Raw genomic sequence first — 20372 nt, forward strand, 5'->3', positions numbered from 1 at the left:
AATCTAAGTATTGTCAATGTCTACAACAGACATCTTACAGGCTTTATTTAAAACTGTAAAAAGTACTTGCTATCTAGCTGTCCTAGAGGTCCATCTTTAATGTTCCATTAGTGTCAAACTGGCTATGCTTCATCAGCCAAAATATAGGTATTTATTTATAGCAATTTATGATTTACAAAGTGAAAAGCTATATTAATACTAAGTACTTTCAAAAAAGGAAAATGTGTATCAAACAGTAGTGACAACACCAGTAGAAAAAAGTTTTATTCTACATCTTCTAAAAAGGAGTTACATATAGAAAGTAAAAACAAAATATATATAGTGCTTGATAGTGTCATTTAAATAAAATTGTATTCAAAATAAATTTTGAGAGGAGTCATTATGAAATGTTCAGTCTCCATGCAATCGTATCAGAACACAGTTGAGCCTCAGTAATTTCCAAAGTAATTTGTCTGTAAAGGGCACCGCTCACTGTTCGGTTCATACCCAATGCACTTTGCTTCTGTTCGTTTTGAAGCTCCTCTCTGAACTGCCGCACTGCTTCCTTTTTGTCAGACAAAGATGACACGGTAACCCTGCTCATTTTCTTGCCTGCCTCACAGCTCAATGTCAAGTTGTTTTCAACTTCACTTACTGCAGAGGAGAAAGAACTCCGAAGGGTGACCATTTCCTTTTCCAAAGCTAGTGCAAACTGGTCAGTAAGGATGTCCTTGCTTTCTAACCTCAGGGGTTTTACTTTGCAGGTTGGTGGGAGAACTCCAAGCAGGCTATGAAGGCACTGGAACAAGACAGTTTGATTTCTGCAAAATAAAACAATCATCAACACAAGGATACAATTCTTTCAAAATTCATTAGTGGAACTGTACAATGAAGCTACTTTAAACTGACTGGGGAAATTACCTAGACATCTTATTGTGTAAATCTTTTAAGTTATATTTCCTGCAGGTGGAAAGACAAGCAAAGTCTTCCCTTTGGAGCTTATGCCAACTACTGTATAGCTAAAGAATGAATGCTAAGCAGACTTGTGCAACATCAGCAAATATTCAGTGCTGAAATATATACCCACAGTTAAGAGTGCTGTGTATCATCTGTTTCTGGGAGAAGTATTGGACTGTAATTAAGGGGGTGCCTATAATGTGAAGGAGATTAATGTGTTGAGTTAGTGTGTTTCCTTATATGCTGAGCCAGAAGGAAGTTACAATGTGTTTTGTGTGGACATTAAAGTATAGTAAAGAGTTTACAGAGGGAATGTGTATTAGAATGAGAGTTAATTATAAGTATAAGGGCAAAGTGATACAGTGAAGTTAATAACTCTGATTAGAGATATAACCAGAATTCCTCAAATGTACACTTGGCACTAGTTTTCAATGAATTAATTACATGGGAAGTTTGAAGGATAACTAGCCAGTGGTTTGTTAGCAAAATCGATAAAAACAATGGTGAGACACACAGTTTCTTAAAAAGACTGATATTGAATCAGTTTTCACTAGCGGATTCATTCAGAGTTCCTCAGATGAGTCAATTTTTACTCAAATAATGTTCTTTAAGTTTGGTGATGATACACTGTATTCTTCATATGAAACAAAGAGGCTAATCCCTACTTTGAGCGAAAACTGAACGCACTATAGTTATAAAGGCACATCAGTAATACCCTCTCTTTACTCTGCCTTTTAGACTGAATTCTTCAGGGCAGGGAATGTACCATATTTCATGTTTGAGAAGTATCTAGCATACTGCGTAGGCTACTAAGCCAAATAATACTGCTATTATTAACATAGTACTTGGCCTGATGGAAGAAGTTCTGTGGCCTACCCATTTCTCAAACAGGTAAGATCCAAACATGGATACATGCTAGTTCAACTGATCCACACTGAAAAAAATAACGAAGGGGCAATCGTGACTATTCAGACAAAGACTTATACTATCGTTTTAGAATTTGAGGACAGGAATTAATCAGCACTGCATACAGAATATTGAATTAAAAGTCACTTTGAGGTGTTATTAAGTGAAAAAATGGTTAATGATCAGATCAGCATTTGTAGATTTCTTATTTTTAATCACAGTGTTAAGGATAGGGGCAAATTTAGTTTTATTTACATAAAAGTTATATTACTACCTTTTAGTGAAATTCAGGATTTTCCTGAATTGACAATCTTGCAATTCAAACTGAACTGCTATAAGCTGAAAAAAGTAGGGAACTCATGAGAGTTGCAGATATTTTCACTCTCCAAACTGCCTCATGAAGTTTGCATATAAGAAAGCCTCCAGGAAGGCTTGCAAACGGCTAAGCTTCATCCGTTCGCTGAAGATCTATGGTTAGCAGTGAGAAGATTCCAACTTCTAGTGCCAAGGGAATATAGCCAGAGATCTGACTCAGACACATGCGTTATTTTCCAAGGGTAGTAAGCAAAGACAACCCTTAAAGTTGCTGAACATACATTATTGCACGTTCATGGAACTGTGTATTTTGACATATTAAATAGCATTAGTCCTGTATATACTTTGATTTTATGTCCAGATGTCTGGGCAGAGCACAAATGATTGCAAAAGGCAATCCAATCAGATCTACTAATAGGCATAGGATGGTAATTTAAAAACAGTTCTAAATGGCTGTCACTGCTATGCTATGCTTATTACACTATGACAAAATAATTACAATGAAAAAATGATATTCTGCCTCAAACTCAAGTTATGGAGGATGTGACATTGCACCCCATATTCTTCATAGTGATATTGCTATATGATCATAGCATAATTCTGATGTATTTTATGCAAGATAAGCCATGTGAGGTGCCATTGGAAAACTTATGATTCGCTGAATATGATTTCTTAAAATCATATGTATCATTGTATATATGCATGTATCATTTTTGTATCTGAAGTTAATACTATGTATCTGTATTTCAAATGTACTTACACCTGGGTAACGCCCACTAGACAAGATGCTTTCAGTCTAGATAGCTGGTTGGGAAGGGCCTATTCAGAGCAATGAGCCATTAGGGAAAACAATAGGCCTTAGGAGAAGCTTATCTCCCACCTGGTGAGCTGTCCTGAGAACGTTAGACAGCCTATGAGTGATGGCTGCTATGACTCTACAAGGACATGTGACCAGGCCCCACGATGCTGGACTCCATCTTGGAATGTCAGTATTTTTCCACAGAATGGGCTGGGAACCAAGCTTTGGAACAAAGGGTTCCCTCCATATGCAAAAGCTATATAAGGCAGGGAGTGACATCATCTGGTCTTCTTCAGTCCCCACACAAGACTACACCTGGAAACACCTGAGGAACAAAGACTGAACTGGGGGAAGTGCTGGACCCAGGCTAAAAGGATTTCTAGCCTGCGAATGAAACACCTGGGCATTCCAAGCTGTGAAGCAAGTGCAACTTGCCCCTTAAGAATCTGCAGCCTGCTTGTATCATCTTTTATGGTGAGAATCTGCTAATTCATATCCAATCTATCTAGTATAAGCAGCTTAGTTTGTGTTTTTTGTTTCTTTGGTAGATAATCTGCTTTGATCTGTTTGCTATCCCTTATAAATCACTTAAAATCTATCTTTTGTAGTTTATTAACTTGTTTTGTTTTAATCTATATCAGTGAGCTTTGACTGGAGTGCTTGGGGAAAACTCTCTCGCTTGGTTACTACAAGTGTGCATTGTTCTTGTCACACTGAGGGAGAGGTGGACCGGGTATTAAACCCTTATACTGGCCAGATTTGACCAGGGCAGGATGGTACTGCTCTGGGGTCCCAGGCTGGGAATCTGGTGGTTAGAGAGCCTGCGTGTAACTGCAGCTGGGTGTGTCCGTACCTGTATGAATGCTGGTGAAAGTGCAGGCTGGAGGGCTTTGCAGCTTGTCACAACAGTACAGTGTGAGGGAGCCCAGGCTGGTGGATCAGGGGGCTCAGTGGTACCCCAGCTCCAGGTGGCACCCCAGAGGGAACCCATCACATAGGTCTTGGTATTCCCTAAGCTTTCCAACTACTATTACCTGCAAAACAATGTTAAAGTTCCTTCAAATGGAGTTTGTAGATTCCAGTTAAAGATAGTGCCATGCAGACTTCCCAGTTTATGACAAAACATATTTTCAGGGCATTCCTTGATTGGCATACACTCCATTTGTGACAGTAGCCACATGTTCACTGGAGTCAGTGTGCAGTCAGATGAGACTATCTGAAAGGAGAATTTGAGAGATATTGCAAGAATAGCAAATATATCTTCCATGATGCCTGTAAGAGAAAAAATATGAAAGGGTATTAAATCTAAGTATTTAAATATTTTACTAGTTAACAAATACTGATCAAAATGTGTTTTTCTTTCAGATTTCATCCTTAATTTCAATATCTCCTTTTTACTGCTATTTCAAGAAAGCTGGAACTGGGAAGTTTCAATGTTTCTATGGTCACGAATGATATCTACCTTGCTTACCTAGCAATGGTATGTCCCTCTTGCTTGATCTTACATCACAACTGTCACTCTTGGATTCTACTTCACCTCACAAGTCTACCAAAGCATCCAGCCCTCCCGAGGGAATTCCCTTCCCACCACCTTCTTACTGGGGTTCTTAGCAAGCATCCAGGTCAGTTGACAACGGGCCTCCTGGATATTAGAGAGTTGTAGGGAAAAACATTGGTTTGCCAAGAGACTTATCAATAGCCTACTGTGATATTAATATGATTGGTGGACCTTGGCCATTGATACAGCAGCTCCTAAACAGTCTCCTCTTCCCTGGCTTTGCCTTCAGAGAGGACAGAGAATTCCGGATTCCCTGCAGCTGATTGAGAGAGGGAGGAGAGATAACTGTATCACTAGAGAGGGAGGTCTGATTCTAAAATGGTTTTATGTATGGCTGCATTTCTGAACAGGAGTTTTTTCAATTGTTTCAGTGTCATCTGTATGAGGTAATCTCAAAATTTTTAGCTAGTTATCTCAGGAAAAATATTTTGTTATACAATTGTTTATATGAAAGTTAAATATCTCATATTTAGAGGAGATAAGCAGCAGAGACTGTACCTTTAAAGACATTTTGCTCCCCCTCTCCTTCTCAGAGCAAGCTCTAAGATTTGCCATATAAACTTGTTTGTCAGCGCCTCTTGAAGAATGAATTTTAAAATTGGTGCCCCTTGTTCCTCTATTAAACAAGAATAAACTGGAGATCCCAAATTACCTTCTTTATATCATTCTCTCTTTGTATACCTCTTTCCTATCTCATCATCCCCTTATTTAATTCCTCTAAATTAAAAAAAATCTCAGCCTTTTCAATTTCTACTCATGTAGAAGTCTTTCCATGCCTATAGAGATGTCACTTGTCTCTGGGCATCTTCTATTTCTGCTACATCTTTTTTTGCGAGAAAATGACCAGAATTGAATGCATTATCCAGGGAGAAGGCATTGATTTATAATGGGATAACCCCATTATATGTAAAACGGATATCCTAAACATTGTTTGCTTTTTGATCACCCATGTGCATTGAACAGAAAAGCGGATTACGGTTATTTTGATCCCAGCAAAGTTTAGGTAGAGCTGGTAAGAAAATTTCAGATAAAACTGTATACACTGGTTTGCCAAACCTGAAATTTCTTGTGAAAGTGAGTCAAGTTCAACAACCTTTTGATGAGTATTTGCCAAATCACAGACAGTTGCCTGGTTCCCTGCCTGCTCACCTGGTTAGCTTCTGGGGAGCTGTGCCATGCAGATCATGAATCCCAGGGTCCGTGGCTCCAGAGCAGCCCCACTATGTCAGGGTTCCCAGGATTCCTGCCGGTAGCCTGAAAGCCCTGGGCACTTCTCAGGGTTTCCAGGCTCCCTGCTGTGGAGGGATTAATTGGGGCTCTGCTCCCGGTGCCATGGCAGGGAACCTGGCAGACTGGAGAATCTTGGCTGAAGCCAGGGCTCTCAGGACTTCCAATGTTCTCTGTCATGGAGCTGGGAGCCTGGAATGAGCTCCCAGGGTTTGCAGCTTTGGGGCACTTTCCATGGCAGGGCTGCCCCAGCACAGTACACCCTGAGCAGGTCTGGGAGCCAGGCAGCTGCTGAGTGAAACTGACAATCTCAATTTCATGCAACAGCAGTTGGATGGGAGAGCACATTTTATTTTGGAAACACCACATGTCAGCATTTCTGAAATGACAGTTTTTCAGAATTTTCAGGTCACAAGAAGTTTTGAAAAATTTTGTTGTGTTCCAATATGGAACACAAACAATTTCAAAGTGTCAAAATTTCTCAAACCAGAAATCTCTCAACCAGCTCTAGTTATATGAAGTTCAAATTATTCTTTCCAGGATACATTACCTTCCATTCATCATCCGCCATCAGAGTGCCAACTGACTTAGTTTTGTTAGGTCCCTTTGAAGTTCCTCTCAGTCTTTTCTAAATAAAGAATCTAAATTTTATGTTGCCTCCAAATTGTGCACTGCTCTTCACCTTTTTAAGATCAATAAATACATTTAAACACTAAACCTAGTACAGAACCTGGGAGCAACTCACTTAACATTTTTCCACATTGAGAACACATTTTTCCTACTGTTTTCTGTCTCAGTAGGTTTCTAATTCATGACAGACTTTGTAATGAAATTATACATATTTTGATAAAAATGATCACAACATGAAAAAATGAGATTATGGCTTGAAAACAAAGATGAGGATATTAAATTAACCAGCTCTTCTGACTAATGTGAACAAGTCAATGCATTACATATTTACCTGTACAATGACTATCATTTCTTAGCAAGTTTACGGAATATTTTCCACTTGAAATATCTTCCAGGCATAATGAAATTTTCCCACATAGTAAAGTCAGCTGTCTGCTTTCCTGCAGGTTGCCATCTTGATATTTTCTCCTCTTAGCATGCAGTAGTATCATACAACATATATCTCGGAAAGCCAGCAGCGGTGAAAGGCGGGTAACAGCAACAAATGTCTTTGCCCCATCTGATGGAATTTTAGAAGGTCTTCGAGGGTACTCTTTTTTCAGATCATTCTCGCTATGGAAGTCCAATTTTATCCTTTTTGGTTGTGGTTCCATTTGGCATGAGGAGATAGACAATGCTGAGAAAGTCTTATTCAGTTTAACTATTTTACTCTGACACTCAATAACTGGAGAAACTGAAGTGAAGTCATGCTCCATTACCAGGGATAAGCTAACATCATTCAGTGACCTGTAAAACCCATACAACATTATTGTACTTCAAGTTCACATTTTATAGTCAGACAAATATAATCAAAGCTTTGCAAAGATGTGTACTGACATTTAGTGCTTTAACGTCTTGGAGATTCAAGATTTTATGCTGTCAGCCGAATTACCAAAGAACAGATGAATTGATCAAAAATCTTTAACGTACTTTCAGACTAATTCATGTGATAGTGCAAAGGTGTCTGGTTAGAACTTTGAAGTTATATATTAGCATATACTTTACCCAACACAGTATGCATGGTGTTAGGTTTCAAAAACACAGGCTGGGATTTTCAGAGGAGCCTACAGGAACTAGGTGTCAAATTCCCATTGGAAGTTAATAGGATCTCTGTGCTTAATTCTCTTAGATGTCACTGAAAATCCCAGTCACAAGTTTGTGTAGATAAATGATTAAAGTTTTAAGTTTATTTTTAAATTTTGTTTTAAAAAGTATATTTACTTATAATGCAGTACAAGGATACCTAACATACAGAACAGCAACATTCTTTCCTTCTTTAAAATCTGTTTGAAATGTGATGTTAATTCTTCAAGTGAAGGATAGGGCCCTTCTGCTACTCCATACTTAATTTTAGAAACTTCTATGCAGTTTTGTTCAAATAGCGTGTGAATTTCAAATTAAGATTCTAAATTACTACACTATTTGACTTAATAGATATAATACAGTGCTGTGTGAAATTTGTGAAACGCTCTATTCACTTTAATATTACTATGTACTGTTCTCTCACAAGGGCCCTTAAATGACTTGAAACAATGTTTTTGTTAATTTCATTTTGTCAGTCAACTAAGCTTCAAGCTATGAGTCAGGTTTAAAAGACTCATGTTTCACAGTTTTCTTTGCAGTGAGGTAACATCTTATGCTACAATACAACATTGCAATTTTGCTCAAAAGGAAGGGGAAATGTTTTTAGGCATAGGCATCACTAGTTAAATATTCTGTAGTCCCATTAAAAACAATTACTATGTTAAATACAAAATTACTATCATCAGAGCTAAAAATTAAAACTTTAAAAGTGAAGATCATCTCTAAGAGCCACTGGGGGAAGAGGTTAAGTCAAGTTTTTTTTAAAAAGCTATAGCAATCTGGCAGTTGAGAGAGACCATACTTATAGCTCAGGCACAGTGGCTAAAGGGCTTAGCGGGTCAGTTCACTCAGGCCTGGTCTACACTAGGCTTTTATGTCGAATTTAGCGCCGTTATATCGAATTAACCCTGCACCCGTCCACACCAGGAAGCCATTTAGTTCGACATAGAGCTCTCTTTAAATCGATTTCTGTAATCCTCCCCAACGAGAGGAGTAGCGCTAAATTCGACATGGCCATGTCGAATTAGGCTAGGTGTGGATGGAAATCGACGCTAATAGCTCCGGGAGCTATCCCACAGTGCACCACTCTGTTGATGCTCTGGACAGCAGTCCGAGCTCGGATGCTCTGACCAGCCACTCCCCCGGGAAAATTTGAATTCCTTTTCCTGTCTGGGCAGTTTGAATCGCAGTTTCTGTTTGGACACCGTGGTGAGCTCAGCAGCAGTGGCAACGATGCAGAGCTCTCCAGCAGAGATGGCCGTGCAATCCAATAGAAAGAGGGCCCCAGCATGGACGGATCGGGAAGTCTTGGATCTCATCGCAGTGTGGGGCGATGAGTCCGTGCTTTCCGAGCTGCGCTCCAAAAGACGGAATGCAAAGATCTATGAGAAGATCTCTAAAGCCATGGCAGAGAGAGGCTACAGCCGGGATACAACGCAGTGCCGCGTGAAAATCAAGGAGCTGAGACAAGGCTACCAGAAGACCAAAGAGGCAAACGGACGCTCTGGATCCCAGCCCCACACATCCCGTTTCTACGAGGCACTGCATTCCATCCTAGGTGCGGCCGCCACCACCACCCCACCCCTGACCGTGGACTCTGAGGATGGGATATTGTCCGCGGCCGGTTCCTCAGCGGACGGGGAAGAGGAGGAAGGAGATGAGGAGGACGAGGCAGTAGACAGCGCTTACAACGCTGATTTGCCCGACAGCCAGGAGCTCTTCATCACCCTGACAGAGATCCCCTACCAACCCTCCCCAGCCGTTACCCCAGACACAGATTCAGGGGACGGATCAAGCAGTAAGTGTTTTAAATATCTAAACATTTATTTACAACATAACTGGCGTATTTAAAATATTAACATTAGCTAAAGTGCTTTAAAACATGTAAACATTTATTTGCAACAAAACAGGAAGATTGAAAATATGAACAGTGGGTAAAGTGCTTCAAAACATGTAAACAGTAAAGTCAAACAAAAGGGGAATCAGTGCAAAGTGTATCATGATTTGTCTTTTTTTGGGCGCCTCAATATATAGTCCGAACCATTTTCAAAAAATTGCACAATGTCCGCTTCATGATTATAGTGCCCAAAACCCTGCAGTCATTTGTCCCTCCAAGGGCACCTAAGCCAAGAACTGGTCAATGTAACCGGGGATAGAGGCGACATCCTCCGGGGAGAACTCCTCATACACCTCCTGCAGGTGTTTTTCCAGCCTCATCAGCAGGTTCCTGGGCAGGGAGAGCTTATTAGGCCCCCCGTGGTAGGACACGTTTCCCTGCCACAACGCCAGCAGGTACTCCGGGATCATGGCCTTGCACAGCAGTGCAGCAAATGGCCCCGGTTTCTGCAGGCTGTCCCGGAGCATCTTCTCCTTCTGGCTCTCGGAGACCTTCAGGAGGGTGATGTCTGGCATGACTCCCTGCTGTGAATTAGGTAGGGGAAAGTTAGTATTGGGACTGCTTGCCCGTCCCTTTATAGAACTGCAACCGCCGGTTTACAGCCACGCGGTTTACAGCCGCGAGGGGGTGGGACAGGGGCAGAGTTCATGCTTGCAGGATTGCTGCCAGCAGAGACTCGCATTGCTTTCTATTTGAAAGGAGGCCAGTGCCACTCTTAAAGTTTTAAGCGGCCACAAGTCTACGGCTTACCATGTTTGCCAGCTAGACAAAGTCCGGTGTCCAGCCCTGCTCCTCAGCTCGCCACAGCAAGACCGCAGGCACTGTAGGCGAGGGCAGAAAATTCGACCTTGTCCTCAGTGCGCGTGTGATAGGTGCTCTGCATGGTCTTGTTCACAGAGAAAGACTATGTTCTCTGTTCACAGATACATTGCTCTGTCTCAGGAATTCACTCCCTTTTTCCAATTCCCACAGCCACATCTGCCCAGAGGCTAGCGCACATTAGGAGGAGGAAGAAGAGGACACGGGAAGACATGTTTGCTGAACTAATGGGATGCTCCCGAGCACAGGCAGCCCAGCAGACACCGTGGAGGGAGAACTTGTCCCAAATGCACCGGGCAAACATGGAACGGGAGGAGAGGTGGCGACAGGAGGACAGGCAGGCTACTCAAACGCTGCTTGGACTAATGAGGGAGCAAACGGACACGCTCCGCCGCCTTGTGGATGTTCTGCAGGACCGGAGGCAGGAGGAGAGAGCCCCGCTGCAGTCTCTCTGTAACTGCCCTGCCCCGCCACCAAGTCCCATACCCCCCTCACCCAAAGTCCAAACACGGAGGGGTGGAAGGGGCCGTGAAAAATTTCACTCCACCCCTGCGGACTGCTCTACCACTAGAAGGCTCTCATTCCCCAAAATTTGAAAAGTCCTTTCCTACCCGCCTCACACAAGACCCCGTCCAAGTTTCACCCCCCCGTTCCATGTGCGGTTGTTAATAAAGAATACGTTTCTGTTCATTTCTGTTTCCATCCTCTTCTTTTGGAGGGGAGTCTGTCTGAAGGGGGGGGGAAGGGGCTTGGTCATTGGACAGGACAGTCACCTTTAGCAGGGGGCAGGTGCAGCAGCAGGGCACATATACAGTGCAGTGACTAGTTATCCTGGTCAGTCTGGGAGGTGGTTTTCATGTTTTGTGTGGTGGGGGCGGTGGTGTTGCTCTGTGACTTGGTGGCGGGGGAGGGCAGTTACAGATCTTATGCAGCGGTCCTTACCCTGCATCACAGAGCCGCGCAGCAGGGGATCTGTAACCCTCCTCCCCCTGCAAGACAGTCACATAGCCGACACATACACGCAGTCCCGGCCAGGAGGGCTGGCAGGCTCCGTTGAAACAACCAGTCCACCACCGCGGAGCCTGTCATTCCTGGAGTTTAGAGGCATCATTTGCATCACAACCCTAAACCCGCCCCCCGCCACAGTCTGCGTCCCAGGTTTAAAACATTCCCGCGAAAACAGTAATAAAGACAACGGTGTCCATTAACAAAACAGAACAGACTTTATTTTTTGGGAAGGGGGTGAAGGGGGTATGTAAGTGGAGAGGATAGTCGACGGCAACTGGGTAAAGAAAGGGGGGCAAGTTCTGCCTCTGTGTCCACAAACTTAAAAGTCACTGGGTACCCTGCTCAGCCTTGAAACTGGCTTTCAAAGCCTCCCGGATGCACAGCGCGTCCCGCTGGGCTCTTCTAATCGCCCGGCTGTCTGGCTGGGCGTAATCAGCAGCCAGGCTATTTGCCTCAACCTCCCACCCCGCCATAAAGGTCTCCCCCTTGCTCTCACAGAGATTGTGGAGCACACAGCAAGCTGCAATAACGATGGGGATATTGGTTTCGCTGAGATCACAGCGAGTGAGTAAGCTTCTCCATCTCCCCTTGAGACGGCCAAAAGCACACTCCACCACCATTCTGCACTTGCTCAGCCGGTAGTTAAACAGTTCTTTTTCTGTGTCCAGGGCGCCAGTATAGGGCTTCATGAGCCAGGGCATTAGTGGGTAGGCTGGGTCCCCGAGGATCACTGTAGGCATCTCCACATCCCCCACAGTTATCTTGTGGTCCGGGAAGTAAATACCTTCCTGCAGCCGTCTAAACAGACCAGAGTTCCTGAACACGCGAGCGTCATGAACCTTGCCCGGCCATCCGACATAGATGTTTGTAAACCGTCCCCGATGGTCCACCAGTGCTTGCAGCACCATTGAAAAGTAGCCCTTTCTATTGATGTACTGGCTGGCCTGGTGGCCCGGTCCCAGGATAGGGATGTGAGTCCCATCTATAGCCCCACCGCAGTTTGGGAATCCCATCGCAGCGAAGCCATCTATGATGGCCTGCGCGTTTCCCAGGGTCACTACCTTTGACAGCAGTACCTTGACGATTGCCTTGGCTACTTGCATGACAACAACCCCCACGGTAGATTTGCCCACGCCAAAGTGGTTCGCGACTGACCGGTAGCTGTCTGGCGTTGCAAGCTTCCAGAGGGCTATGGCCACTCGCTTCTGGACAGTCAGGGCTGCTCGCATGCGGGTGTCCTTGCGCTTCAGGGCAGGGGACAGCAAGTCACAAAGTTCCAGGAAAGTGCCCTTCCGCATGCGAAAGTTTCGCAGCCACTGGGATTCATCCCAGACCTGAAGCACTATGCGGTCCCACCAGTCCGTGCTTGTTTCCCGGGCCCAGAATCGCCGTTCAACAAAATCCACATGCCCCATTGCCACCGTGATGTCCTGGGCGCTGGGGCTCGTGGTTTCTGACAGCTCTGTGCTACTCTCCGACTTCAGGCCCTCACGGCGGTGCCGTAGCCTCCTCGCCTGATTACTCTGCATCTGCCTCAGGGTAAGGTGTATGATAAGCTGCGAGGCGTTGAGAACGGCCACAACTGCAGCGATGGTCGCAGCGGGATCCATGATCGCAGTGCTGTGGCGTCCGCGCTGTCACTGATCAAAAAGTGCGCGAACTGATTTCCCGCCGGCGCTTTCAGGGAGGGAGGCAGGGCGGTAGTGACTGACGGATGACGACAGTTACCCAAAAGCACCCTCGCCACATTTTTTTACCCAGAAGGCATTGGGGGCTCGACCCAGAATTCCAATGGGCAGCGGGGACTGCGGGAACTGTGGGATAGCTGCCCACAGTGCACTGCTTCCAATGTCGACGCTTTCCCTGGTACTGTGGACTGACAAAGTCGAATTACTGTCCTTAGTGTAGACACACACGTTCGACTTTCTAATATCGATTGCACATATTCGATTTAACTAAAATCGAATTACTCTCGTAGTGTAGACATACCCTCACAGTCATGGGACAGATTTTCAATGGCACCCTCCTAAAGCGTAACTTTTCCAACTTCGAGAATTTTTCACTTGACCACATTGCTTGTGGGAATATACATAGGTCAAAAGGTGAGAGCGCTGCCTCTAACAAGCAATATATGTTCCTGTGTCAAGTTCATGAGTTTCAAGTATTTACTTTAAATCAAGTTTTCAAATTAAATACAGGTCTGTTGAATCTTACGCGCATTTAACATACGCGATTTCAGCTTTACGCGGTCGGCAAAAACAAAAAAAAGAGAAAAATAACAATTTTAATACTGTACCTGTAGTGCGGGCGATTCCGCCCTCCATTCAACTCAAGATAATTTTGACTATACGCGGTTTTCGCTTTACGCGCTAACCTTGGAACGGAACCCCCGCGTAAGATGAGACTCGCCTGTACTTGCTAATTATATTTTTCTAGAGTGTAAGTGATATTAGTGAACACCCTCTAGGGATGGAAAATGTTCAACTAACTATGAAAATCAAGATACATAACAGAATAAACAAGCCATTTTAAAGAAAGTTAGTTTTATTTAATTTATTTATACATACATACAGGAAGCGCTACAAATTTATTTATACTTGATTTAAATCATGTGGGATTGCCAAATTTTTATTTGACTTCACACCAAACTTTAACATAATTCAATTTAGAAGACTAACACTGGAGTATCTGGATGCACGTCACATGGCCAGATGTTACAAATGTTAGGGTCAATAAAAAGTCTGCAATGTTTTCTACTGTACTTTTCTCTTAAGATGACATGGACTCTTGCCAAGAATGGAAATAGAAAAACATTTTTAGATTTATTGAAGGAACTATGCTAAGGCAGCAGTAAGGGTACAGTGAAAATTTAAGCTTATAATGGGGTTGCTAAACCATGGCTCTTTTACAGTTAAAGTGCGGCTTGTGGAGCTCCCTACATCCCCTCCTCCCCTCCCTATTCTCCATCTACTCGGGGGGAGATCAGGGCTTCTGCCCTGCGGCAGGGTGGTGGGACCAGAGGTTCTGCCAGAGACAACTGGTGCCTTGTAGTGGAGGGGCACAATCTAAAGTTTCATTCCCCCCCCCCCCCCCCCCCCCCCCCCCCCCCCCCCCCAGACATGCTTCCCCCCTTACTCTCAGCGGCCCCTCCCTGCAGCTTCCAGATGTTAGCTCTTCAGGGAGAGGCAGCAGCAAAAGCAGTGGCTCTCCCTGCAGCTCCCAGCTGTTTGCCGCTGCCTCTCCCTATGTCTATAGCTCCCAGCTTGCCAGCTCCAGCAACTGCCGTGCAGGGAGTGGGCCTGGCGCCACCATGTGACTGAGCAGGGCCAGCAAACTCTGGCAAAAATCGGGGGACCCTACATGTCTCCTTCCATGTATCACCTTTGGCTTCTGCCCAATGGGGAGGAGGGTCTTGGGGCTTCAGCCCCACGGGGCATGCCTGCCAGGGCTAGGGGTCTTCAGCAGGAACGGGGCTGAAATCCTGAGTCTGGGCAAACGTCTCCCACACAGCTGAAGCCCCAAGATCGCCCTCCCTGCAGGGCTGAAGTTCCGAGACCCTCCCACCCTGCAGGACTGAAGCCTTGAGCCCCAGCAGGCGCGTCCCGGCTCTTGAACTTCTGAAAATTGTCATATGCGGCCTAAAGGGTAAGTAATCCCTGGCCACCCCTGGATTATAACATAAAATATAGATTTCTAAAGCACAGAAAGTCACAAGTCAAATTTTTAACTTTGCAGTCACCTTCAACTTTGTAACTGCAGGATCCAACTTATAGACTAAGTTATTAGAATGTATTTACTTACAAGTTAGGTGATTCTGTTATTTTTACTCCAATTACCAAACTGTCATCCACCACACGTTGCCATAATTTCTCTATGAGATATTCTGGGACCTCAGATGTCAATGTCATCTTTTTATCAAGAGGATGAAGATTTTCTGTATCATCCCAGAGCGAAACAAGACCTTCCTTACAGAAAAATATATCTGTTTAAATAACTGAAGTGCATACAGTATAATTCTTTTACTGCAGTACTTAAGTGTTTTTACTTTCCTGATTACCAAAAAGTATTCAGATGGTCATGAGGACAAAACAGAAACTTACCTGGAGTGTGTTATACCTGAAGTATTAATGGAAATCTACAGAAACTAATTCTATCCTCTACAATAAATGTAAGATGTGTTTATCTAACTGTGCTTTGCCATGAACTCCTCATATGCATTAAGAAACTCAAAATTCATCCTTCCATTGTGAAACTGATTATATATTACAACAACCCTGGACAGTCACATAACTGGCTTGAACAGGGTTATGTGATCAAAAGTTGTCTTGCACTATTGCCCTCTTAATTTCTTAATAGCTTTTGGTACCTAAAACTATTAATTAGCTAGACCTTGACTGAAAAGTGAGGCTTGAGAGGCCCTAAAATAGAGATGCTCCAGTACAAGTTAATTGAATATGCCGCATATCTAGGGCAATATATTAAAGAGTCAGTTTCCTTAAGTCTGTCACCTTTTCAAACCACAACTGAAAAGTCAGTTTTCTACTATATACCCATCTCCACTTAAAATAGATCATATTTCATTTTGACAAAAAATATAGAAACCATGACAACATAATCTATTTTACCTCTTCTGCAGTTGGTAGGATATGCTCTCGCTCTTGGACAAGATCTATTAATGCGCAGCAAGATTCAAAAAGAACCTTCTCCTTGAGCCGTAAATGCTGCTGCAGTTCCCGAACAGAAGTGTAACCAGCCTGTGGGGTATAAAAAGGATGGTGATTAGACTTAAGTCAGCAAAGTATAAGTGGAAGTGTCTTAGGGCCTTTCAGCTTTACATTCCACTCTAGACATTTAAGTCAAGATTTTAAAAAATAGGGTGCCTGAAGTTAGGCACTGAAATTCATGTTTTGAAAATCAGGCCACTTTGTTGACAAAACAAACTTAAGTGCCTAACATTAGGCACTTTTTTTTTAAGTATCTTGGCTTTAAGATAGTCTTCTGGATCCTCAAAAAAAATCACAGACCCACACAAATAGTTAGTCATCTTTTCCGGATTCTCTTTTCCTATCTAAATAGAAAGTTCTTTTTACCTATGTTGGTAGGGATTATTGGCTGAACAAAGACCTTACACTTAACTTGATATCATGTTAAATACAGAGAAATGCTAACTTCTGAATGCCCCCATCTGATCAATTTCAAAATTGCCTGGAGTGTTCTAGGCAGAAATTGGCAGACATCTATTATTTTGGTGAAAACCAGAAAGGGGGGAGAGAAGAGAAGGGGAAGCAAAGGACCCATTAAGTCCCTTGCATCTAGTTAGTAGACTTAGCTGCTTCAACCACCTCTTTAATCGTCTATAGGTCAAAAAAAAAAAAAACAGTTGATGGCAGCTATTCAGCCTTCTGGCTGAATCTCAGCTCTGCCCATCGTCCCATTAGAGTTTGATGACATCCTGAATGCACTTATCTCCGGGACAGGAATAAAATGAGTAAGAATGGTGTGGAGGAAGAATGAAGGGTCAGGGAGCACACAGAGGCGGGAGAGTCAATGGAGGAATGCAAGGAATGTATGGTCTGTGCAGGAGCTCAGCCTGAAGAAGCAATAAAGAGTGTGACCCTCTGGTAATCTAATTTAAACTGTAAGGATGATAAATTATTGAACCCTAATTTGCATCTTCTATGTTTTTTCTCCAGAAACCTTGGCACAGAAGTCTGGAATGTGCTCTGCCTCATGACAAAGCAGCAGTATTCAAGTATTTGTTTAGTAAACTTTTTGCTGGGTCTTCACCTCTGTCCTGCTTTCTAGAAGAGCATCAAGAGAATTTTAGAAAAGATTCAGGACACAGCTATCTTTTCAAAAGGATAAGGTGTGAAGATATAAAAGTAGGGGTTCATTCACTTAGTTGTTTCTGCAGGCCGAACTCCATGCACACCGCCCCGCTCTTGCTCCTAAGCTCCCTGTTTGGAACCCTCACATCCCTTTCTATTTCAGGAACTCACTGCAAACCCTTCACCATCCTCATGCCAAGGGCTCCATGTGTCCATTTCTCATTCCCCTAAAGACTCTCTGACTCCTCCATTCTAGGTGCTATGTGCACCTGCATTCCCCAGTCTCCCTCCATTTCCCCCCTTCCACTCCATACCAGGGTCCACCCCCCATTTTTCCCTCTTGCTAGGGTCCCTGTGGGCACCTCTTTTCGCCCACCATTATTTCTTTTTTTTCTGTCTGGGAGATATGTCATTTAGGATATCAACATGTCAAACTGTTTTGGGACAATGGGCAGAGGTGAGATAGTAACTTTCCAGCAAACATATCCCTAATTGGTGCTATCAACCAACTACAGTAAAAGCTGTGTTATCCGGCACTTTATCAGCCAGAAAGCTCTATTAACTGGCATTTCCGATATCTCCCAATACAGATTTTCAATCTAGTAACTGGGACTAGTATACTGCCCAGGAGGTTATGCAATTGCACATTCTGCACTCTGTTTTTATGCAAAAGAGGCAGAAGACAAGTAAGCAAGCTGGTATCAGGGATTTATTCAAAAAAGCAGTTTCCAGGGTGTGTCATAGGATCATTACAGATTCAGCCCAATCTCCTACACCTCCTACATCTACAATGATAATTGATGTTGATCATGATGACCCTGAGGCACTGCAAGATCCTGAAGTGCCTTCTGAATCATCAAAGAAAGATTAAATTATGTTCAGAATCGTTTTAGTGTTAAACATATTTTTTGTGATCTGGGTCTACGCCATGCGCTGTCCATAGTGATATGTAGTGTCATAAGATAGCCCTACTGTATAGAAAACTTTACCTGTATTCACCTAAGTGCTTCAAGAAACCAACTACTCGGCAGTGCAGTACTGCTACTGGATTGGTGAGTACCTGTACACTATTTTATACCTTATTCATTTTCATAATTATTTGAAAATTGGTATTCCATTGGTAAGTATAATTAACTGGAATTTTTACTAACCGGCATGCCCCTCCCTGCCCCATGCCCCTAACATGCCGGATAACAAAGCTTTTACTGTAATTTGATCTATAGACAATTGCAGAGGTGCTTGAAGCTATGGCTCTGCTAAACATATTCCAAGGGCTCCACATGTCCTCCATTTTCCCCCTTCCAGTTTTCTGAGCCCCCTCCCCCCCAAATTAATAGGGTTCTGTCCCTTGAGGTGTAGAAATTCCCTGAAATTTTGGAATTAATCAATGTGGCATTCAAAAGTTATGTTACATCCAAACAGTGAAATGCCATTAAGTTGAGAGTAGGATCTCTAAAACTTGTGCAATAATACTAATCTAAGAAATTAAGATGCACAGAATTTGAAAGTGGAGAGCAATTTTTTGAATAGGAATTAGTCTTGCGTGTTTCACATAGGTCATTTCCCTCTAGCGTAAATGAAGCCCTGGGACTTTTCTGGAAAAAATGTTGCATTTCATGACTGTCGATGAAATCTACACTTGAGCAAGAGATAAAGTTGCCAATTAAGTTATATAAAATAATAATCAGCAGGAGGATGGAAATTTTACAATCCCAGGGTTCTCTATCTAGATTGCAGATCTATGAAGATCATAAAGCACTCAAAAGGAAATTTTCAGTATAAAGAATCTTACATGGGAGGAGTCAACAGGTCCATGAGGCCCAAAGCAAAAATTATTGCCTTCGAGAAAGTAGGAGAGACAGGAAGAAGGCACCTATAAAACTTCAGTGGCCAGACAGGAAGGTACTGACCTATAAAGCTTAAAGGGTCCAGGCTACTTTTGGGGCTTATGCAAAGATTACCCTATGAATATATTTTTCTATAAGCATTTTTTTCTGTAGTCAGCTCTCACCCAAACCACTACCTAGACTAGAAATGGGGAAAATAAAGCCCTGCATCATCAAAGGTTATGAAGCATATGTTGCATCTACATACTGCTTATATCACATTATGAGTACAATGTGGTCCTGACCTGATTAGGGCATCTAAGTACTACTACACATACAACAAAAGAAATAAATCACAGCGCAGACTGCTTCATTATCTCTACCAGTGGCTTCATATATGTTGAGCAGGGCTTATAATAGCAGAAAACTAAAGAACACAACATAAGTGATCCTTTGGGGGCAGATAAGCAAACAATTACCTAAAAATACCCCTTACAATCTCAGAAGATCACAGAGCCACTCCAGGAGTGTATCTTAGCTTGAAAAGTTAACAGGTAGAACAAATACTTATATGCATGCTTAATTTATGAGAATTATCACAAGTACTCATACCACAGTGATGGGGTCATATAATAACCAAGAACAGTAAGGTAGTCTTCTGTTAGAATGAGATCATCAAATAATTCTACAGATTCTGAGCCATATCTATCACAGAGCCACATTGAAAGAATTGGGGGGGGGAAGGAGGGGGGAAAAAAATCAAGAAAGTCTGCGGACTCCAGGCACACCAAATTTTCTTCACCATAACATTACTGGAGCTTATGAAAGAGGAATAAGATGGTGGCTATAAGGTTTCAACAGAAAGCGGAGGAGATAAAACTGAAGAAACTGGATGTGTTCTGGACTTTGGAAAATTACCCCTCGTGCTTGCATTATTTTTCTTAGTCGATTCTGTTTAGGCATTTTACTTTTGCTTACTTGTTTCGCAAGCCTAACCCCACAAATCAGCTCCTGACACATGGGAAAATATCACCAAAAGGTTAAGTGTCTCGTCCATGGTCAGAGACCAAGTCAGAATGAAAAACAGAATGAGGACCCAAATCACTTGACTGTTAGGCGTGTGCAAAACCTAAGAGACCACTGTGCCCTCCTTTCTCTCAAGGCAAACCATCACTGTTTAGAGAGCCTACAGCCTTGGCTACACTTGCAGATGTACAGCGCTGTGAGTTAAACCTGACTTCGTGCAGCTGAGTAGGGAAAGCGCTGCAGTCTGTCCACACTGACAGCTGCCCAGCGCACTGTCGTGGCCACATTTGCAGCGCTATTGGGAGCGGTGCATTATGGGCAGCTATCCCACAGAGCACCTTTTCCCATTCTGGCGCCATGGGTTGTGGGAAGGGGTCGTGGGTGCGGGGGATTCTGGGTCCTGTCCCAATGCCCCGTGATGCATTGCTTCGCATCCCAGAAATCCCTTTGTTTCCGTCTACCTTTGGCGCCATCT

At 43.2% G+C, this 20372-nt stretch overlaps 1 protein-coding gene across 1 annotated transcript in view; it reads right to left on the reverse strand.

The window, feature by feature from the left end:
* Positions 1-286: 286 nt before the first annotated feature.
* Positions 287-20372, reverse strand: part of LOC112117537 (FA complementation group B) — a 39529-nt gene continuing 19443 nt past the window's right edge. Inside the window, exons 5-9 of the mRNA XM_026648571.1 lie at positions 15843-15971; positions 15019-15182; positions 6703-7157; positions 3991-4228; positions 287-800 (exon numbers count right to left, since the gene is read on the reverse strand). Coding sequence (XP_026504356.1) covers positions 380-800; positions 3991-4228; positions 6703-7157; positions 15019-15182; positions 15843-15971 — 1407 coding nt within the window. The 3' untranslated portion in view covers positions 287-379. The remainder of the gene's footprint in view (positions 801-3990; positions 4229-6702; positions 7158-15018; positions 15183-15842; positions 15972-20372) is intronic.

Source organism: Terrapene carolina, unplaced genomic scaffold (assembly GCF_002925995.2).
Source record: "Terrapene carolina triunguis isolate 2854851 unplaced genomic scaffold, T_m_triunguis-2.0 Scaffold22, whole genome shotgun sequence".
NCBI lineage: Eukaryota > Metazoa > Chordata > Testudines > Emydidae > Terrapene > Terrapene triunguis.